General features: G+C 41.7%; 1 protein-coding gene across 5 annotated transcripts; it reads left to right on the forward strand.

Annotated features, from left to right (window-relative positions):
• The first annotated feature begins 10056 nt into the window (after positions 1 to 10056).
• Positions 10057 to 23323, forward strand: LOC123792878 (uncharacterized). Of its 5 annotated transcripts, none has more exons than XM_087870022.1 (4): positions 10057 to 10144; positions 15948 to 16039; positions 16357 to 16483; positions 18331 to 23323. In XM_087870022.1, exons 1-4 carry the CDS (start codon positions 10123 to 10125, stop codon positions 19785 to 19787), a joined length of 1698 nt encoding a protein of 565 aa, XP_087726148.1. In that variant the 5' UTR covers positions 10057 to 10122; the 3' UTR covers positions 19788 to 23323. The 5 variants fall into 5 exon arrangements, with proteins under 5 accessions (XP_087726148.1, XP_087726147.1, XP_045654339.2 ...); XM_045798383.2 differs by having other exon boundaries at positions 10070 to 10144; positions 18334 to 23323; XM_087870021.1 differs by lacking the exon at positions 16357 to 16483 and having other exon boundaries at positions 10062 to 10148; positions 18334 to 23323.
• The last annotated feature ends 246 nt before the right edge of the window (positions 23324 to 23569 follow it).

Consider the following 23569-nt stretch of genomic DNA (forward strand, 5'->3'; position numbering starts at 1 on the left):
GGGATCCCTCCTACATTGTTGGTGGGAATGCAAGTTGGTACAGCCACTCTGGAAAACAGTGTGGAGGTCCCTTAAGAAGTTAAAAATTGAGCTACCCTATGATCCAGGCATTGCACTACTGGGTATTTACCCCAAAGATACAGACATAGTGAAGAGAAGGACCATATACACCCCAATGTTCATAGCAGCATTGTCCACAATAGCTAAATCGTGGAAGGAGCCGAGATGCCCTTCAACAGATGACTGGATTAAGAAGTTGTGGTTCATATATACAATGGAATATTACTCAGCTATCAAAAAGAACGAGTTCTCAACATTTGCTGCAACATGGATGGCACTGGAGGAGATAATGCTAAGTGAAATAAGTCAAGCAGAGAAAGACAATTATCATATGGTTTCTCTCATCTATGGAACATAAGAACTAGGAAGATCGGTAGGAGAGAAAGGGATAAAGAAAGGGGGTAATCAGAAGGGGGAATGAAGCATGAGAGACTATGGGCTCTGAGAAACAAACTGAGGGCTTTGGGGGGAGAATGCGATAGACTGGTGATGGGTAGTAAGGAGGGCACGTATTGCATGGTGCACTGGGTGTTATACGCAACTAATGAATCATTGAACTTTACATCAGAAACCAGGGATTTACTGTATGGTGAATAACAGAATATAATAAAAATATTATTATGAAAAATAATAGAAAATAAAAAATAAAATAAGTAAAGAATTATTTTCCAAAAAAAAAAAGAAAACAAGTTGATAGAAAGGAAGGAAGCTGATGAAAAGAGAAAAAAAAAAGCAAAACTAATGTATCGTGAAGGGATACTTCACAAAATCAGTGATAGTGTAAGGCGAAACAATAATAGAATTTTTGGGGTCCCAGAGGAAGAAGAAAGAAAGAGAGGAACAAAAAGTACATTTGAGTTGAGAACTTCCTTAATCTGAGGAAGGAAAACTCATTCAAGTCCAAAACGTAGAGAGAACCCCACTCAAAATCAATAAAAATGGATCCACATCCTGATATATAACAGTGAAGATTGCTAATTTCAGAGATAAAGAGAAAATCCTTAAAGCAGCTTGAGGCTACACATTCTTAATCTATATGGGTTGGAACATTAGACTGGCAGCAGACCTATCCACGGAGAACTGGTAGGCCAGAGAGGGCTGGCATGATATATTCAGGGTACTAAATGAGAAAAACATGCCGCCTAAGTATACTTTACCCAGCAAGGCTGTCATTCAGAATGGAAAGAGAGATAAAGAGCTTCCAGGAAAACAGAAACTAAAGGAATTTGTGATCACTAAACCAGCCCTGCAAGAAATATTAAAGGGGATCCTGTAAGTGAAGAGAGAGCCCAAAAGTAACATAGACCAGAAAGCAACCGAGACAATCTACAGTAACAGGGACTTTATAGGTAATACAATGGCACTAAATTAATATCGTTCAGTAGTTACTCTGAATGTAAATGGGCTAAATACTCCAATCAAAAGACACAGATTGAATAAAAAATCAAGACCCATCCATATGCTGGCTACAAGACATTCATTTTAGACTTAGAGACACCTCCATATTGAATGTGAGTAGGTGGAGAACTATTTATCATGCTAATGAACATCAAAAGAAAGCTGAGATAGCAGTCTCATATCAGACAAATTAGATTTTAAACCAAAGATTGTAATAAGGGATGAAGAGGGACAATATATCATACTTAAAGGGTCATTCCAACAAGAAGATCTAAAAATTATCAATATTTATGCTCCAAACTTGGGAGCAGCCAATTATATAAACCAATTAATAACCAAATTAAAGAAACACATTGATAATAATACAATAATAGTAGGGGACTTCAACACCCCACTCACAACAATGGACAGATCATCTAAGGAGAAGATAAACAAGGAATCAAGGGCTTTGAATGACACACTGGACCATATGGATTTCACAGTTATATACAGAGCATTCCATCCCAAAGCAACAGAATAAACATTCTTCTCAAGTGCACATGGAACATTCTCCAGAATAGATCACATACTGGGTCACAAATCAGGTCTCAAACAAAAGTTTGGGATTGCTCCCTGCATATTTTCAGACCACAGTGGTTTCAAACATGAACTCAAGCACAAGAGGAGGTTTGAAAAGAATTCAAACACTTGGAGGTTAAAAAGCATCCTACTAAACAATGAATGGGCCAACCAGGAAATTAAAGAACTTAAACAATTCATGGAAAGAAATGAAATGAAAACACAACTGGGGCGCCTGGGTGGCACAGTGGTTAAGCGTCTGCCTTCGGCTCAGGGCGTGATCCCGGCGTTGTGGGATCGAGCCCCACATCAGGCTCCTCCACTATGAGCCTGCTTCTTCCTCTCCCACTCCCCCTGCTTGTGTTCTCTCTCTCCGTGGCTATCTCTATCTCTGTCAAATAAATAAATAAAATCTTTAAAAAAAAAAAAAAGAAATGAAAACACAATTGTTCAAAACCTTTGGGATGCAGCAAAGTTAGTCCTAAGAGGAAAGTACATAGCAAAACCAGCCTTTCTCAAAAAATTATAAAAGTCTCAAATACACAAGCTTACCTTACACCTAAAGGACCTGGAGAAAGAACAGCATATAAAGCCTAAACCAGGCAGAGGAAGAGAGATCATAAAGATTAGAGAATTACAGACAAATATCCCTGATGAACATGGATGTCAAAATGCCCACCAAGATCCAATAGGATCCAAGAGTACTTTAAAAGGATTATTCACCACAACTAAGTGGGATTTATTCCTGGGTTGCAAGGGTGGTTCAACATCCACAAATCAATTAATGTTACACATCACACTACTAAAAGAAAGGACAAAAACCATATGATCCTCTCAACTGATGCAGAAAAAGCATTTGCCCAAATACAGCATCCTTTCTTGATGAAAACTCTCCACAATATGGGGATAGAGGGAACATATCACACTATCATAAAAGCCATCTATGAGAAGCCCACAGCAAATATCATTCTCAATGGGGAAAAACTGAGAGCTTTTTCCCTAATGTCAGGAAGATGGCAGGGCTGCACACTCTCACCACTGTTTTCCAGCATGGTACTAGAAGTCCTAGCCTCAGCAATCAGACAATAAAAAGAAATTAAAAGCATTCAAATTCACAAAGAAGAAGTCAAACTCTCTCTCTTTGCAGATGCCATGATACTTTATGTAGAAAACTCAGAAGACTCCACCCCAAAATTGATAGAATTGAACTAGGAATTCAGCAAAGTGGCAGCATATAAAATCAATGCACAGAAGACAGTTCCATCTCTATACACTAACAGTGAGGCAGAAGAAAGAGAAATCAAGGAATTGACCCCATTTACGAAAACCATAAGACCTATGACTAAACCTAACCAAGAGGTAAAGGATCTGTATTCTGATAACTATAGGACATGTATGAAAGAAATTGAGGAAGACACCAAGAAATGGAAAAACATTCCGTGCTCATGGACTAAAAGAACAAATATTGTTAAAATGTCTATGCTACTGAAAGAAAACTGCATATTCAAGGCAATCCCTATCAAATTAACATCAGCATTTTTCACAGAGCTGGAACAAAGAATCCTAAAATTTGTATGGAATCAGAAAAGACCCCAATTAGCCAAAGGAATGTTGACAAAGAAAACCAAAGCTGCAGGCATAACAATGCCAGACTTCAACATATATTACAAAGCTGTAATCATCAACGGAACTGACACATAGATCAATGGAACAGAATAGAGAACCCAGAAGTGGACCCTCAATTCTATGCTCAACTAATCCTCTACAAAGTAAGAAAGAATATCAAATGGAAAAAAAAAAAGGACAGTCTCCACAACAAATGGCGTTGGGAAATCAGACAGCCACATGTAGAAGAATGAAACTGGACCACTCTCTTACACCATACACAAAGATAAACTCAAAATGGCTGAAAGGGTTCAACGTGAGACAGAAATCCATCAAAATCCTGGAGAAGAACACAGAAGCAACCTCTTCTACCTTAGCTGCAGCAACTTCTTGCTAGACACGTCTCCAAAGGCAAGGGAAACAAAATCAAACACGAACTATTGGGACTTCATCAAGATAAAAAGCTTCTGCTCAGCAAAGGAAACACTCAACAAAACTAAAAGGCAACCTACAAAATAGAAGATATTTGCAAATTTCTTTTTTTTTTTTAAGATTTTATTTATTTATTTGACAGAGACAGCCAGCGAGAGAGGGAACACAGGCAGGGGGAGTGGGAGAGGAAGAAGCAGGCTCACAGCAGAGGAGCCTGATGTGGGGCTCGATCCCATAACACCGAGATCACGCCCTGAGCCGAAGGCAGACGCTTAACCACTGTGCCACCCAGGCGCCCCGATATTTGCAAATTTCTTATCAGATAAAGGGCTAGTATCCAAAATCTATAAAGAACTTATCAAACTCAACACCCAAAAAACAATTCAGTCAAGAAATTGACAGAAGACATGAACAGCCATTTCTCTAATAAAGACATACAAATGGCCAACAGACACATGAAAAAATTCTCCATATCCCTTGTCCTCCAGGAAATACAAGCTCAACCACAATGAGATACCATTTCAAACCAGTCGGAATGGCTAAAATTAACAACTCAGGATACAACAGACATTGGGAAGATGGGGAGATGGGGAACCCTCTTACACTGTTGGTGGGAATGCAATCTGGTACAACCACTCTGGAAAACAGTATGGATATTCCTCAAGGAGTTAAAAATAGAGCTACCCTACGACCCAGCAATTACACTACTAGGTATTTACCCCAAAGATACAAAGGTACTACTCCTCAGGGGCACCTGCACTCCAATGTTTATACCAGCAGTCTCTGCAATAGCCAAACTATGGAAAGAGCCGAGATGTCCATCAACAAAAGAATGGATAAAGAAGATGTGATATCTCTATATACAATGGTACATTACTCTGCCATCAGAAAGGATGAAATCTTACCATTTACATTGATGTGGATGGAACTGGAGGGTACTATGCTCAGCAAAATAAGTCAGTCACAGAAAGATAATTATCATATACTCACATGAGGAAAAAAGAAATAGCACAGAGGTCATAGGGGAAGGGAGAGAAAGCTGAATGGGAAGAAATCAGAGAGGTAGACAAACAATGACAGACTCTTAACTCTAGGAAATAAACTGAGGGTTGCTGGAAGGGAGGTTGGTGGGGGGATGGGGTAATCAGGTGATGGGCATTAAGGAGGGCACGTGATGTGATGAGCACGGGGTGTTATATGCCACTGATGAATTACTGAACTATACATCTGAAACAAATGATGTACTATATGTTGGCTAATTGAATTTAAATTTAAAAAAAGATAAAATGTTAGTACCCAAAATTTATGAAAAACTTATCAAACTCAACACCCAAAAAACAAATAATCCAGTCATTAAATGGGCAGAAGACATAAACAGACATTATTCCAAAGAAGACATACAAATGGCCACCAGACAGATGAAAAATTGTTCAACATGACTCTGCACCAGGGAAATAAAAATTAAAACCACAATGAGATACCACTTCACACCAGAGAGAATGGTTAAAAAAACAACTCAGGAAACAACAGACATTGGGAGGATGTAGAGATAGGGACCCCTCTTACACTGTTGGTGGGGATGCAAACTGGTGCTGCCACTCTGGAATACACTATGGCGCTTCTTCAAAAAGTTAAAAACAGAGCTACCCTATGACCCAGCAATTGTACTACTAGGTATTTATTCAAAGGATACAAACATAGTGATTCAAAGTGGCACCTGCACCCTAGTGTTTATACAACCAATGTCCACAATAGCCAAAATATGGAAAGAACCCAAATGTCCCTCCATAGATGAATGGATAATTAAAATGTGCTATATATATAATAGAATATTACTCAGACATTGAAAAGAATTAAATATTACGATTTGCAAGGACACGGGTGGAAGTACAGGGTATTATACTAAGAAAAACAAGTCAGTCAGAGAAAGGCAAATACAATATGATTTCACTTATATGTGAAATTTAAGTCATGAAGCAGATGAACATAGGGGAAGGGAGGGAAAAACAAAATAAGATGAAATCAGAGAGAGATAAGAAATATATCAGACTGCTAACTATAGGAAATAAACTGAGGGCTGCTGGAGGGGAGGTGGGTGGAGGGATGGGGCAACTGAGTGATGGGCAATGATGTAATGAACACTCATGTTATGTGCAACTGATGAATCACTGAACTCTACCTCTGAACCTCATAATACACTATATGTTAAATAAATGACTTTAAATTTTAAAAAGAAGAAAAAGAAAAAACCCCCCGTACATTCTCACCATCATGTTCTTATGATTTTCTACACATAAACTGCCCCTGGCCTAGAACTGCAAATTTCTCCACATGCACCCACCTCAGCAAAGCATTTAGAACTACCCTTTATTTTAGAACACGGAGTTACCTCCAGTCCTGTCCATGTTGCAGCAAATGTTGAGAAATCGTTCTTTTTTTTTTTTTAAGATTTTATTTATTTATTTGACAGAGATAGAGACAGCCAGCGAGAGAGGGAACACAAGCAGGGGGAGTGGGAGAGGAAGAAGCAGGCTCATAGCCGAGGAGCCTGATGTGCGGCTCGATCCCATAACGCCGGGAATCACGCCCTGAGCTGAAGGCAGACGCTTAACCGCTGTGCCACCCAGGCGCCCCGAGAAATCGTTCTTTTTGATGGCTGAGTAATATTCCATTGTATATATGGACCACATCTTCTTAATCCAGGAGGAGATAATGCTAAGATAAATAAGTCAAGCAGAGAAAGACAATTATCATATGGTTTCACTCATTTATGGAACATAAGAAGTAGGAAGATCGGTAGGAGAAGAAAGGGAAGAAGAAAGGGGGGGTAAAGAGTAGGGGGAAAGAACCATCAGAGACTATGGACTTTGGGAAACAAACTGAGGGCTTCAGAGGGGAGGGGGGTGGGGGAATGGGATAGGCTGGTGATAGGTATTAAGGAGGGCACATATTGCATGGTGCACTTGGTGTTATATGCAAGTAACGAATCATGGAACTTTCCATCAAAAACTAGGGATGTACTGTATGGTGACTAACATAATATAATAAAAAAATATTATAAAGGAAAAAAGTTCTGGAAATTGACAGTGGTGATGGTTGCAAGCATTGTGAATATACTTAATACCACTCAATTGTACACTTACCAAAATGTTCAATTTCGTATGCTATATATTTCCACAGTTAATACAGTCTCTTAATTAAAATAATATGCATTTAAAAAAAAGAACAGGAAGTTACCTTCCCAAGTGCAGTGAAAGCCTAACTGATCCAAGGCTTAACCGGGCAAATGAAAAATCCCAGTGAATAAATTCATTAATAATAATACTTTCATGGGAAGAGTGTGTGCCCTAGCAGGGATTATTATTTTCTGTGGCAGTTTTGAGGAAAAACATATTTCTTGGGCTTATGAATGCCTACACGGCTGGCACTTAATCAGACAGTGCCTTTTGGGTTATCTAATCGTCCGCCTAACTGCCCACAATCAAACTGAGACATCTCACGGGCCAATTTCCCTCAACTTGCATTATTGAAACAAATGGGAATTGCCAGAAGGCATTCAAGATTCAGAATTTGCTTCTTTTGGCAGATCCTCACTCCCCCGCTGGGAGCAAGTGCAAATGAGGCTATGACCATGAAACTATTTAACTCTTGAGGATATTGCAGAATCTACTGTTGAAGCAGTAACTGCCCAGCAAAAATCCCTAAACTCTCTGGTGAAAGTTGTTCCTGATACTAGCATAGTCCTTCATTATCTTTCAGTTGAGCAGGGAGGTAGGCGATTGTGCTGTGGCCAACACCACCTGTCGCACTTGGATGAATTCTTCTAGGGAAAGTGGAGTCTCAGCTGCATGAGACCACCGACCCAGCCAATTGGTTTAAGAAAGCGACTCCTTCAGTAGGGTCTTTCTCTGATTTATTTGACCCTGACTGGTTTGAGTCTTGAGGACCATGATGACTCCAAAGTGCACTCCAGACATTGGGAATCATTCTACCTATAGTAATCATAGTAGTCCCCCTGGTGCACTTTGTTCACTCAAAAGCTTTAAATGCATGCTTCATCCACTAACCACCAAGGGAGTCATCTCCCTAATATTATAATGTCAGAAAAGTTACAAAGAGAATAACCAATTTAAAGAATGTGAACCTGACATCGTGGCCTAAGATTACCACACAGAGATTCAGCAAAAACTGTGAGAATTCTAGAGTAGTAGCTGGGAGTAGTGCTAATGCCTTACATTTTTGCTCATGTCTCTCACTTAGGCCAAGAGTCTGATTTAAATGGGGTAGCTGTTAAAGACAAGACAAGAACACCAAAATGGAGTTGCTTATGCTACTCCCCACATCATCAAAATGAGACTTAATTTACTTACAGTTTTGGTGACTTACTTGCATTTTGGTCTCCCAGACATGGAATCTGCAACCAATCTGTCAAAGAACAAACTTCAAATTTTAAAGATCTTATTGGCTTCATTCAGTGACTCATAAATCAGGCAGCACCCAGTCTAGCAGATAGAAAGAAGCTTCAGAGAGTTATACAAGGCAATACATTTTATAGACAAAAGGGAGCAAGAAGAAGGATGTTACACTAGACAAAAAGGTAGATTGGTTATTACAAGGCTACTTTCTTTATAAGGGATGGCAGGGGTTTTTATCAGGTGGATTACCTAGACCTAATGCTGATCAGGAAATTCCTGATTGACTTAAGATTCCATTTCTGGGTTAGCCAAAACTGTAAGTTCCAGTTTGGTGACAGGAGGCAGAAGAAGAAAGGGGGCCAGGGAAGGGTTGACCACTCTGACTCCATCTTGCAACAGCCACTGTTTTGGGGAGTCCTTAGAAGAGCAGACATTTTTTGGAATCATGATAAGCATCTTGAGGTTTAGACACTTGAAAAGTTACCCCATCTCACAATACTGAGTAAAAAAGGTCAACCAATCACTGAGCAACCCATACCAACCGAATTTTTTCCTCCAGTGTGGTTTTAAGCTTAAAAAATACCACCTCCCCTGGTCCTCTTCAGAAAGGCACATCAACTGAGTTGGGTTGCCCTTCCTGGTTTGCAAACCTAAATAAAGATTTGTCTCCTTTTTCCTTCCTCATAGGATCACTCCTGAAGGTTTTTTTGTTTCTTGTTTGTTTTGGTTTGTTTTGGTTTGGTTTTTTCTTAGCATAAGCGACTCCATTTTGGGCCTGTTGTCTTTAACAAGTCAATCAAGATTTTCCTGATTATCCTGAGTTGGGTAATCTGCCTGATAACCCCCCCCCCCGCGCACCCCCTATAAGCAAAGTCACATTGCAATAACCAGTCTACCCTTTCGCCTAATATAATCTTTTTTTCCTGTTCCCTTCTGCCTGTGAAATCGCTAGCCCTTGTATAGTTCTTCCAGCTCCTTTCTTTCTATCTGCTAGACTGGATGCTGCCCGATTGGTGAACTGCTGAAGAAAAGCCAGTAAGATCTTTAAAATGTACTCAGTTGAATTTTGTTCGGGAGAAAACAACTGGAAGCCAGGGGGAGGTACGGTTTTGTGTGCCTGTTTGGAAATCAGCAAGTACCCCTAGATGTGGTGGTGATGAGGGAAGAGGTCCTCCTGGAGTAATGAGTGGCCCCCATAACAGCTCTCCCTTTGGCCAGAACCAGTCAGCTAGAACTTAGTGCTCCCTATTTTGACCCCTAGTTTTGGATCCCATCCTTCCCTGGGGGGAGGGGGGTGCGCGCGGGGAAGGGGGGGAGCACTGGAGGGCAGCAGGGCACACACCTTGGAAAGGATGTGGTCAAATTTGGGAAGGCCCATAGAGCTCTGGACCCTGACAGGGCATTGGCCAGTGGAGGGCAGGCGGTGGGGCGGAGGGCGCGGGGCGGGGGCGGGGGGGTTGTGGGGGACCAGCCAGGCACGCGCTCACAAGCCCGCTAGCACGGCACTGGCGCCAAGGAGAAGCCGAGACGCTGGCCCTCCCAGCTTCCTAGAGAGGCCGCCGAGGCCCGGGGCGGCGGCGCGCGTGCGTGACGCGGGCCAACGGAGAGACCGGCGCGGGGCGGAGGGCCCTGGGCAGATGGTGTGGCCGGAGGAATGACTGCCGTGGGCTTAGAGAGTCGGTGAGGGGCCCGGCGGGGCGCGGGGGCGTCGGGGGCCGCTGGCCAGCGCAGGGTTCGGGAGGGCGACGGGGGCGTTCGGCCCCTCCCGGGCTGAGAGTAAGGGGGCAGGGCGCCGGCTGAGGCCGGGCCCGGAGGCTGCGCCCTGGGCGGGTGGTCTAGCCGGGGATCCGGTGCCGGCCTCCGTGAGGCGCGTACCTGGAAGTGCTTTGCAGCCCGGGGCAGAGAGGTGGGAGTGACGGCTTTTGCGCTTTATCCTTTCTCCCAACTATGCAAACAAAGCGTACTTGTTATGGACAATTAGATGACCCGGATGAGTGCCAGAAAAGCAAGAGTGACCGCAATCCACAAATAGTGTCGTCTGGATGCTTCCTGACACTTTAAAATTCGTTCATAATTGTGCAAACTCATACACACACACACACACACACACACACACACACACTTACCTGGCAGGGGAGATACCATGATCTCGAACGAAATGGGATCATACCATCATTGCTTTAAAAAACTTCTTTTGGTATAATCGTGATACAGAAATACTGCGCTAAGATATACAAAATAGGTACCGTAGGACACAATAAAATTTGCCATTTTAACCATTTTAAAGTGTGGCATCATTCAGTGGCATTAAGTATGTTCATACTCTTGCTTCTTGAAAATTACAGTACTTTGAACCGGTGGAATGCATTTGTTCACCTGGTGGTCAAAATTGGTGCCAGCATTATGGCATTACTAAGACATATTTCTGAGAGTATAATGAAAAAAAAATTTTCGTTAGCAGTTTATTTTCCATAGTACACATTACATAAAGCTGTAAATGCTCAGCAAGTGACGTTTGTGCAGAAAAATAGCAAAGTCTTGTTTATTAGGACGATTGTCTCTTTTCAAAATGAAATGAGGTATATAAAAAAGGTAGTTTTTATTTTTGTAATATATCTTTTACAGATTTTATTTTAATAAAGGGGTTTTTAAACAGAAGGTACAGCTCTAATTTAAAACCACTGTACTAGGCCTCGGAAATCAGAGAATGGTCTTCTAGGTTAAAAGTGGTGGCCAGGAAAGAACAGCATCCTGTTTCAAACTGTAGTTCAAGAGTGAAAACTCAGTATTAGTATTAGGTACGTTATTTGCAGGGAAATGTCAGCGAGTGGTTTTAGTTGTAATTTGTTGAAGGAATTTCAGAGGACTTACATCTGTTTACACATGTATGTATCTGTGTGTATTGAGGGTCTGATGAGTGAAGGTGCTCTTACATGTCGTGTTAATGCTGGAGAAAGGCAGACAAATTTTGGTTGAAAACTGTAATCCTTCCTATAGGTCCAAACGATGGGGATGTTTTGAAGATAAACCTCAATACATACATACAAAGGAAACTGACAAGAGCATCAAAAATACTAACTATGCCACTTTAAGTTTCTGTGGCTCCTAGTGTCCAGGAAGTCTTAGTGCATAAGCATTCTGTGATATTGGTGAGTTGCTCTGGAGTAAATACACATAATGTATAGTGACCGTAACTTACCTTATTTGGCAGTCTTCAGGATTTTTGTATCAGAAACACTGTGAAAGAGCTCCCTCAGGTGAATTATGATGTGCTGTACAAGATTGAATTTTTGAGCTTAAGCATTTCCTTCCCTGATCTTAAAGCTTTTAACCTCCTTCCTTGTTTTATTATACTGATTTATTATATCGCTCTGGACACTGTCTAACGTACCTGTGTTTTCTTCACTTCATTGTTTGTCTTCCTATGAGCTCTGCAAGGCAGTGTTTTTGTTTTGTTTTTTGTTTTTTGGGTTTTTTTTTTTCTTTTTTTTTTTTGGTCTCATTCACTACAGAGACCTTAGTGCCTGGGGCATAGTAGGTGCTCAATAGGTATTGTTAAGTTAATGAAAGAATGACTAAATTGGAGATAAGAATGACAGTATTTGGTATCTTTTTCGATTGCCAAGTTAATTTTTAAGCTAAAAAAAAATCGGAAAAAAAACCTTAACATGCTTCCTCGATTCAAAAAATCTTTTTCTTTTGAGTAATTGTGGACTTACAGGGGTTGCAGAAATTGTACACAGTTCCCTTATAGTCTTTACTCAGTTTTCCTAAAGTTAACATCTTGCATAACCATAGTACCGTCATCAAACTTAAGAAATCTATAGTGGCACGGTACTGTTAATTAAACTGCTGACTTTAATTTAGAGTTCATCATTTTCTCACTAGTGACCTTTTCCTGTTCCGGGATCCAATCCAGAATGCCTCGTTCCATTTAGTTGTCATGTCTCCTTGTTTTCCTTTAGTATGTGACAGTCTCTCCATCTTTCCTTGTTTTTCGTGACCTCGATGCTTTTGAAGTATGGTGTGCTGGTATGTTAGAAAACCTCTCACTTTGGTTTTGTCAGACGTTTTCTCCTGCTTCGAGTGAGGATGGTGTCGATATGTCTTATTACTGCTGATATTAATTTTGATCTAGTGGTGTCTGCCACGTGTCACCACTGTAAAGATACTGTCTTTCCCTTTGTAACTAGTGATTATTTGGGGGAAGATACTTTGAGACCTTGTGTAACAATATCCTGTTCTTCCTTACTTTCACTCACTAATTAGCCTTCCTGGTGGCTCTTATTAGTGTAGTGGTCTAATGGTGACTTTCATTTCTGTTATTCCCTCTGCAGTTATTAATTGGAATACTTTCTGAGGAAGAGTCATGCCTTGTTTTCCTTTGTTTTATTTATTCAGTTAGTTATATCAGGGTGTGATGTTGGGTATGTATTCTTTGAGCTGTGATGCAGTGCTGATATTACTTATTTTGTTGCTTAAATTATTCTGGCCTTGGCCGTTGGGAGCTCTTTGCAGTTGGCTCCTGTTTCCCCTTGAAGTGCCCACATCCTTTTTGGTGTCTTTCCCTGACTTTCCGGCACCACAGAAGACTCACGTTGTTGTATCTTCCCTTTCCCAGCCCTGGAGACCACCACTTCTCCAAGGAGCCCTAGTTCCGTTTATTGGAGAATGGTATGGAGAAACCAAGTTTTGGGCGCTAGGTTTGAGCTCATTTCTTAATTGATATATTTGTTTAAGTATAATGTAACATTCCAATTATGTACTGGAAGCAGTCTTTCCTGTTTCCTTACCAGTGTATAAAATAAGGCATATGTACCCTTACACTGGGAGGGAAAAGCACAAGAGTAAGAGACTGCTTAATGAGGATTTTAAAAGAAAACAAAATCACATTGTGTATGAGTTGAAGAGACAAAATGATGAAGGAAGGGAAGGAGGGCGGGAAGGAATGTCCCTGAAAAATGCCCAGATAATTGCCTGGGATGACTGAACTTTTTCTTCTGTTCTCAAAAACTAGTTGGGACATGGAGAAAGCCTGAGGCATTAGGATACCTGAATTTAACCATACAGGTTCAGCTCACTGGCCCCCATGTGCTCTGGGTCTTTCATCCAGAGTCCAAAAGGCCCTGGAGGTCTTCTCTGTGTGCGTGGTTGCAGAAGCTGGACTAACCCTTTCTTCGGGTGAAGGCCTGGAATCCTTTGCCAGATTCCTGGCTTTCGCCCTCAGTTTCCTGTCAGTCTTCTCATCACCTCTGTCCGGATGCTTCACTGACCTCTTCAGACATTTCTGTAACAGCTGCTTCAGAACAGGTCCGCTTGGAGGCTTATTTTTGGTGCTAATTGCACTGTGGGTCTCCATTTCCTGAGAGAGGTCTTGCCGATTATATTTTCTGGTGGATGCGTTTCTTCTAAATATTTGTCTCTGGCCTCAAGTTCATTCTCTTTAGCCTCACTGCCAGGTTTCTGGTCACCTGAGCAGCTTTCTAGTTCTTTCATACTTTAGTTTCTTTCTCTTCTCCAGTCTGTTCTGCAAGTTTGTTGGGGAAAGTCCCTGTCCCTCTTTCTCTTGACTTTGGGCTTCCTTCTGAGCAGTTGTTTCTGCTACCTGTTTGTGCTGCTGGGGCTCAGCAAGGCTGGAGCCTGCCCCACTTGCTCCTGAAGCACCCTTTCCTGTCAGCCACCTTTTGTTGTTGCTGGTGTTCAAGTCTGTCTGTGGGCCTTCAGCCACTTAACTTTATCATTTCCGTCCTTTTCCTTTGCTTTTGTTTTCTCAAGTACTTATTCTTTTTTTCTCCCCTAGTTTTCACAGCAAGGCTTCATTTCTCTGCGAACTTCAGCAGACTCCTCAGCGTGCATGATCCTTTCCTTTACTTGACTCTCATGCCCTGAGAGCAAGAGTGTCATTTCTGTTAGCTGGATGGCAGCGTGCTTTCCGGTGTGAGCCTCTTTCCGTCTGTGTTTAGTCATTATTTTTTTGTCTGTCCTGATAGCATTGCCGCGTCTGGAAGATGTCGAATAGGTATTGGTTTATAACAAAGAGCGGATGGCTTCTGGGTGAAGGTAGTGGTTTCTTTAAGTGTACTTAGTGATGGTGGGAGATGAAGGGTGGTTTCAGGGGAAGATGAGCATCATTTATGACTGTGGTGCACTGAGTTATGAGGACACGATGTAACAGGTGCCAGGTTATGGTATGTATATAATATTTGTATATGGTCTGCAGTAGTGGTCCAACTTTATTCTTTTTGTATGCACATCTAGTTGTTCTAGCACTTGTTGAATAGTCTGTTCTTCTCCTTTCGGTCGTCTTGGGACTTTATTCAAAATTAAGTAATTATGAATATATGGGTATTATCCCTTATTTCTTTTTTTTTTTTTTTTTTAAAGATTTTATTTATTTATTTGACAGAGAGAGACAGCCAGCGAGAGAGGGAACACAAGCAGGGGGAGTGGGAGAGGAAGAAGCAGGCTCACAGCGGAGGAGCCTGATGTGGGGCTCAATCCCACAACGCCGGGATCACGCCCTGAGCCCAAGGCAGACGCTTAACCGCTGTGCCACCCAGGCGCCCCTATCCCTTATTTCTTATTCTGTTAGTGTCTCTGTGTCTGGTCTTATGTCAGCACTACACTACATTGATGACTGCTGCTTAGTAAAGTAAATCTTGAGACAGTGGACTTATTAGCCCTTCAGCTTATTTTTTCCCAATATTCTCTGAGCTAGAACTCCTTCATTTTCCATATGAATCTTATTATGAATTTGTCTTTTTTCAAAAGAAGCCAGTTGGAAATTTGATAGACATCATGGTGGAAATAAACCTTACTAGGGGCCTATATATGGATGTGAGTTTAAGGAAAGAGAGGGAATGAGAGATGTCTGGAATCATTCAGAGAACTTGGGAAGTAAGGAAGTTGGTAAGAACGTCCATTTTTTATTCTGAATTTAAAGTGGTGAGGGACACCGAAATGGAACGTCCAGTAGGCCACTGAAAGTCTGTAATAGGAGTCTAGAAGAGAGCTGGAACTGGGAAAGCAGCATTAGAGCATTGAGAGGCAGGGAGATCTCTGACAGAGCAAAAAGTGTTGCTCTGAGGCCCAAGCGCCTGCAGCGTCCATAATGAGAAGCCAAGAGAAGGAAGAGAAATCGGGAATGATGGGCCAGAAATGTGAGGGGCAAACAGGCTGGGCTTACGCTAGGGGAGCCATGGGGAGAGAAAGTGGGCAGAAGTATAGCTTCCTTCAGAGAGTTTGAAGCGAGTGAGGGCTGGGAGGAATGGCCAGTTCTCAGTTGGACCAGGGAACCCTCTGCACCCTCAGAATAACACCTGCATGGAAAATTCACAGCACAGTCAGAATAACACCTGTATGGAAGAGGAATGAGGCAGTGTGTGGAGCTGCCTGGTTCTCTTGAACCCACTCACTGGGATACAGACCTTATTGGAGCTGAGGCAGGACTTGTTCTCATAGCTCTCTTTCCTTCTTCAGGTCAGTGTGCTTCCTGGGTGCCTTCCCTTTCCCAGGCTGGGAAGTCAGGAGACCAGGCAGCGGCAGCTGCGCTTCAGATGGTCAGGCCCCAGGTGAGCTGAACTCTGTCTTCCCTGGGTTCCCAAGTCTGTGGCCTGGGAATAGCTAGCGCTCATCTCCAGAGTTCTGGCCAATTCTGAGATTAATCCTGTGGTTTCCCTGCCTCATTGCTTCCTCTGGAATTGGGCCCTGCTTGCTGAGTTCATGGATTCTTTCTGGCCCTGGACTTGTCCTTTTAGATGTGTCATCCCAGCTTTTCTCCCTCCCTCACCCCTTTACCCACCAGGGCCCCGCCTGGGCTCTTGGTACCCTGATGTGTCTTCCCTTCAGGCCCGGAATATCCCTGAGCAATAGAAGTTTGTCATTCCAGGGATCTGCGGCGTACCAGTTCCTGTCTGTGGACTATACTGAGAGGAAGTGGAAAGGTCCGGCCCTCAGTCAGAGAGCCGTGCACCAGAGCATCATGCCGGGAAATTATTGCAGCATGGCCTCTTTGGGTAATGATTCTGTTCCCCAGTATTACAGTCTGCATTCTTTTCTTTACATTTTCTTTGTTATATTCTTTTTTTTTCAACTTTTTTATTATAAAAAGGTGCAAACATGAGACAAAGTAGAGAGAATACTGTAATGAACCTCTGTGCGCCCGTCACTCAGCCTTAAGTTATCAACATTGTCTTTACTCCATTGTTAATTGACCTAAGGTGGTTTGGTTAGAATTTGTAGTTGTAAGGAATAGGGAGCCGCTCACATTATTGTAAGTACTGAGCTGTGTTACTTATAATAAGGCTGAAGGAATGGAAACCCTGATCTGATCAGACCCACCAGCTAGACCATCCTTTGGGAAACAGGGCCTTCAGCAAAAACAGCAAGTAATTTTTATGCCAGGAAACGTAAGGCGTTGCTCCCTGCATATCTGTTTTGTCCTCCCACTGCTACCCATTTTCTTCACTCTGAATCTTTTGTCCCCTCATAGCTGCTGCTTCATTAGACTTTCCGTTCCCACATACTTTCTGCATGCTATGGCTCCTAATGGCTTGGCTTCTCTCCATGCCTCATTTCAGTTTAGAGCTCCTTCTTGTTTTAGTTTTCTTTATTTTGCCCTATTTCCAGCTCAGAATTTACTTAGAGAGGGACTCCAAGGGTGGTTCAGCCACTAAGTCTAATCTTTGGGCAGAACTTTGCCCCTGGTCACAGCAGAGTGTAACATACAGAGAAGCTACGCTTCGGCCTGGTGCCCTGGTCTAGTCAGTTGTGGTCTGAGATGTATTGAGACCAGTTACTTGGCACAAAGCATGGCTGCCTCAGCTTCCCCTTTGGGAAAGACTGAGGCAGCACATCTTCCTGGAAAGGGGTGTTTTCAGGGCAGGTTCTTTGGTTGGGAAGTCTAAGACAGTAGCCAACTCTGGAGAGGGTGGGTGGGCTTAGGCATCCAGGAACCTCTATAACTTTTCATGTGCTAAAATGCCGTGATGGCTTGTGGCCCTGGTTAAGATATGATTCAAAGGAACCAATAGTTTTGTGTTTAGACATGACTGATTGCTTGCTACTTCCACCTTTTCCAAAGTCAAAAGGAAATATTCAATTGTTCAGTTTCCTATGATTGCAGATTATCAAGATACCAAAGACATACTTTGATTCATATTTCAATTATCGATCCCTTTCTTAATTTTTACTGGAATGTAGTACTTGCAAGTACTGCCTTCTACCAGTCTAGTGTGCCAGAGACTATGGGAATCCCTGCTTCTAGAGCTCTGCCATCCCTTCCAGTACTTTCCCCCAGCATTTCTGAACCTGTGACTTCTCTGCATCTTGTCACTGTCCTCACATATGAGAATCAGTTTTTTGGTACGTTTTTTCCTATTTGTGTTTGCACATACCGTTTCTCATATTTGATTTGAAGTATTTGCTTCTCCTCTCCCTCTCCCTAGTATCTTTACTGGGAACCGTGGAACCATACAGTGTCTTGGTTGGAAAGGATGTTAGAGTTCATCATTTTACTAAGTGACTTCTGTAAGATCATACCACCTTTACAGTCTGCTCTCTTGCCTTCCAGTTGCTCTTTTTAATTGGACAATTAAGTGGAGCAATTAAGAGCTGTCAGGACAGAGCTCTGTCCTGATAGCTCTTCTTCCACCTTCCCCCACTGACCATTTTTCCCGTCTTTGTCTTTCTGTTCATGAGGAAAAGCTTGAGCTATTTCCCATCTTTCTTTTGTTCTTAATGTGTCATCTCTTAGTGTGTCCCCTAATGGGAAGGTTTTTTCAGCTCCATAGACTGCTGATGATTCTGTTTCGTCAGCGGGACAAGAAATGAATAGAAGTTGTTTTCTTCTTCCTTTTGGCAGCAGGTGAGACTAGGATGCGGCGTTCAGAGTTGCCTGCAAAGCAGGAAGTTTCTAAAGGACCGGCGTCATGTGATGGGACATCAAGAGGCGTCCGTGGAGTGGTTTCTGAGGAACCAGAGACAGGAGTATCTTCCTGTGAAGGTACTTTAGAGAAGCTGAAAGGGCAACCCTCAGATGAAGAAGGGAGCCGACCGGAAAGTGATTTCTTCAGAATAACACACGAGGATAAAGATAAATCCACAAAAGATGGATGTGATGAATATAATGAACTTGGGAAATATCCAGATCTGTCCTCTAGTGCTGCAGAACATGAAGGAGTTCTGAAGGGACAGAAATTTTATCAATGTGATGAATGTGGTAAAGCTTTCAATTGGAGTTCACACCTCATTGGGCATCAGAGAATCCACACTGGAGAGAAACCCTATGAGTGTAATGAATGTGGTAAGACCTTCAGGCAGACCTCTCAGCTCATAGTTCATCTCAGAACCCACACAGGGGAAAAGCCCTATGAGTGTGGTGAGTGTGGAAAGACTTACCGACACAGCTCCCATCTTATTCAACACCAGAGACTCCATAATGGTGAGAAACCATATAAATGTAATGAATGTGGAAAAGCTTTCAATGAGAGTTCCAAACTTTTTGACCACCAGAGAACGCATACTGGGGAGAAACCTTATGAGTGCAATGAGTGTGGGGCTGTCTTTAGTCGCAGTAAAAATCTCGTCCGACATCAGGTGCTTCACACCGGCAAAAAACCTTACAAGTGTAGTGAGTGTGGGAAAGCTTTTTGTTCTAATAGAAATCTTATTGACCATCAGAGGATCCATACTGGGGAGAAGCCTTATGAGTGTAATGAATGTGGCAAGTCCTTTAGTCGGAATAAATGTCTTGTTCGACACCAGAGCCTCCACACTGGGCAAAAACCATATAGATGTAGTGAGTGTGGGAAAGCCTTCAGTCAGATCTCTCAACTTGTTGACCATGAGCGAATTCATACTGGAGAAAAACCTTTCGAATGTAGTGTGTGTGGTAAGGCATTCAGTCTGAGTAAGTGTCTTATTCGACATCAGAGACTTCACACAGGTGAAAAGCCCTATAAATGCAACGAGTGTGGAAAATCCTTCAATCAGAACTCATACCTGATTATACACCAGAGAATTCACACTGGTGAGAAGCCTTATGAATGTAATAAGTGTGGGAAGGTCTTCAGTCATAATTCTAGCCTTATGGTTCATCAGAGAACCCATACTGGGGAGAAACCCTATAAATGTAGTGATTGTGGGAAAGCCTTTAGTGACAGCTCACAGCTCACTGTGCACCAGAGAGTTCACACAGGAGAGAAACCCTATGAATGTATTGAGTGTGGGAAAGCCTTCAGTCAGCGTTCCACTTTTAACCACCACCAGCGAACTCACACTGGAGAGAGGCATTCAGCTCTGGCTCACACAGTTTGTTAAGACATGATTCTCTAAGACAGAGCAAGATATTTTGAGTTAATATTTCTTTGTAACAAAAATACCCTGATTTCCTCTTAGAATCACTATCAACGAGTGCCATTCTGTGCATTCTTTCTGCTGGGTCATGAAGGTGGATAGTTACAGGGCCATCCTTCCCTACTATGAGGGAAGTAAGGATTACACATTTCTCATAGGTTCCCTCCCTACTTTTTCCTTCCTTCCCTTCCTTCCTTCTCTTTCTCTTTTTTGTTTTAAAGTGTATCTCTGGTTTTAGTTATGAATCCCATAATCGAATTCTGCGCTTTTCAAGGACAGTAATTATATGCTTCCTTCCTTTCCAGCTAATCAATTTCACATTTGCATAAAGTCATTCTCCAATCCTCTGATTCTTTCCTTTTTTTTTTAAGATTTTATTTTATTTATATGACAGAGAGACAGCCAGCGAGAGAGGGAACCCAAGCATGGGGAGTGGGAGAGGAAGAAGCAGGCTCATAGCGGAGGAGCCTGATGTGGGGCTCGATCCCAGAATGCCGGGATCATGCCCTGAGCCGAAGGCAGACGCTTAACTGCTGTGCCACCCAGGCGCCCCTGATTCTTTCCTATCTTGGATGTGGCCTTTTAAAAAGTTTTACTATAATCTAGATCCTCATCATTTGTATTCCCTATCTAGAAAAACCTTTTCTTCTTCCCGTTTGCTAATCTTTGTCCCTCAGACCCTTTATGATCCAGCTCATCTCAAACTTTCTTCTTGAAATACTTTGTTCTTCCTCCTGAACTTATGTTGATTTGATCTCAGTGCTCCAAATTAGTCTGTACTACAATTTGCAGTTTTTATTATTGCATTCAGAACAGTTGTCAAGGCATAGGTGTATACTTTCATACCAACTTAATGTAGGCTTTTTGAGGTTGGGTATCTTATTTCTTTTAGCATATAGATAATTATTTTTATATGCTAGTTATTAATAAATAATTTTTTAAAACTCACCTTTCCAATTCAACCATTCTTAAACTGGGCGTGAACTCCCCATCTACCACTGGACCTAAGACTTTTAAAGATGGATATCATAGGATACCACAGATAACGGCCTCATTCATATCTTTATATATTTCTCTGGGAGTTTTAGTGCTGTTACCTCAGCCTCAAAGAACTGACGATTTGTGCTTGAGCATGCCTCCATGCGTGTGTGTGTCTAGGTTTTGGAGTCAGCAGTTATTCCACCAATAGTACCTTTCCCTGCTTTCTGTGATTGGAACTCACAGTGACTCTGATTTCCTTACCATGTAGTTCAATGTAGCTGTAACTACCATCTAATATCAAGGTGAGAGGAGTACACTTAATTATTGTAATTATCTTCTGGGCCATCTTCTATGAGACATTAGCTCAAACACCTTATCCCTTCCACCATTGCAGGAATGCCCCAGTGTTGGGAGCCTTTGCCTCTGGTGTGTGCTCCTTTTCTCTTAGCAAGACAGTAGGATTGACAATGTGGAAGAGAAGGAGGTTAGAGGGGCAGTGCCAGATTATGTAAGCTTTGCAGGGGAGAGATTATTGTGAGCCTTGATTTATATCTGAGACAATGGGGAGGAAAGGGAAGAGAATTGAGGCTCAAAAAAATAAGAATTAGATATGATTGGGGGGAGGGGCATCTCAGAAAATATTAAAATGTTACTGGGGATATCTGTAAAAACTATTGAACCAAGGATACAGCTAGAAATTTGCCATTGTTAAGTAAGTGTTTTAAATTTGTGTTTTCAGATATATTTTTGCAGTTTGTTTCCCTTTTCATTTACAAAATCTGCAGATAGGACCTTCTTTAAAGGGTTTTTATCCTGGGAGCACCCAGATCCTGAGAAGGAGCCCAAGCCCATTGGCCTATGCCTCCACTGTGAGTTGCACATTACTGGTCATGTCTTCAGTAGAACCCCTTGCCTTTTGTATGCTATAATTTTACCTTCTGTTTGTTGTTTGCTTATCCTCTTACCACCATGAATCTGGAGGGGAAGAGCCAGCACTATTCATAAGTATATTACCCCCCACGACCAGTCTGGTGTACACGTTCAGTAGGAATGGATGTCCTTACTTCCCTGAAAAGTACTCAGGCTCTTGCATGGAAGAAAATGGGCTATATATGAAAGCCACACCTCAATTTCTATTGGTTATTGCTAGTATTTTTAAAAAGTATTGAGTTTTAAAAATTTTATCTGGATCCAATTGCCTTGCTAAATTATTTTTAAATAGTTTTTTAGTTTTATTTCCTAGTTTTTCTAAGTATACAATAAATAATGGCTAGTATTCTCTTCATTTGTAGTCCATATTCACTTAAGTTGTGTGTTAGCAAAACTATTTTTTTATGCTTTACTTTTGTGTTTTAGAAATCTATTAAGGAGGGTTTAAACAGGAAAAATTATTCCAACCAAAAAAAAAAAAATTTCCTTAGAGACTTCTGTTTTGCCATTATACCTCACTGTAAGATTAAAAACCACCCCAGAAAGGTGGGGCTGGACTCTAAATCATCTATTGTTGTGTATGTATTTCCAGATTCTTTTTTTTTTTTTTTGATGTTATGTTAGTCACCATAGAGTACATCATTAGTTTTTGATGTAGTGTTCCATGATTCATTGTTTGCCTATAACACCCAGTGCTCCATGCAATACATGCCCTCCTTAATACCCATCACCAGCCTAGCCCAATCCCCCACCCTCCCCCTCCGAAAACCCTCAGTTTGTTTCCCAGAGTCCATAGTCTCTCATGGTTCATGACCCCTTCTGTTTACCTGCCTTCGTTCTTCCCTTCCTTCTCCTACCAATCTCCCTGCTATTCCTTATGTTCCATAAATGAGTGAAACCATATGATAATTGACTTTCTCTGCTTGACTTATTTCACTAGCATAATCTCCAGTCCCATCCATGTTGCTACAAATGGTGTGTAATCATTCTTTCTGATGGCTGAGTAATATTCCATTGTATATATGGACCACATCCTCTTCATCCAGTCATCTGTTGAAGGGCATCTCAGCTCCTTCCACAGTTTAGCTATTGTGGACAATGCTGCTATGAACATTGGGGTGCATATGACCCTTCTCTTCACTACGTCTGTATTTTTGGGGTAAATACCCAGTAGTGCAATGGCTGGGTCATAGGGTAGCTCAATTTTTAAATTTTTGAGGGACCTGCACCCTGTTTTCCAAAGTGGCTTTACCAACTTGCATTCCCACCAACAGCGTAAGAGGGTTCCCCTTATTCCACATCCTCTCCAACATTTGTCGATTCTTTCCTTTTCAATTTTTGCCATTCTAACTGGCGTAAGGTGGTATCTCAATGTGGTTTTGATTTGAATTTCCCTGATGGCTAATGATTTTGAACACTTTTCATGTGTCTGTTAGCCATTTGTATGTCTTCATTGGAAAAGTGTCTGTTCATATCTTCTGCGCATTTTTTGATTTGATTAGTTGAGCAAAACTGTTTAAAAATTTTTTTTGTATAGTGGACAACAGATTTTCTTGCATTCTAAAAATCAAGTTTATTGAGTCATGAAATATGTTTAACAACTGCATCTATTTAAAGTATATGATTGAATGAGTTTTGATCAATAGCTCCATGCAGGAAACCATCACCCTGATCAAAATACAGAACATTTCATCATCCCCAAAGAGTCCTCTTGTAGTGCATTCTTGCACTGGCTCCAGTCCCAGGCAACTACTGATCTGCTTTTTGTCACTGTAGATTTGTTTGCATTTTCTAGAATTTTATAAAAATGGGTATATCTCTCTTGTTAATCAAAG

Source organism: Ursus americanus, chromosome 20 (assembly GCF_024610735.1).
Source record: "Ursus americanus isolate L20-20 chromosome 20, mUrsAme1.1.p, whole genome shotgun sequence".
Taxonomy (NCBI): Eukaryota; Metazoa; Chordata; class Mammalia; order Carnivora; family Ursidae; genus Ursus; species Ursus americanus.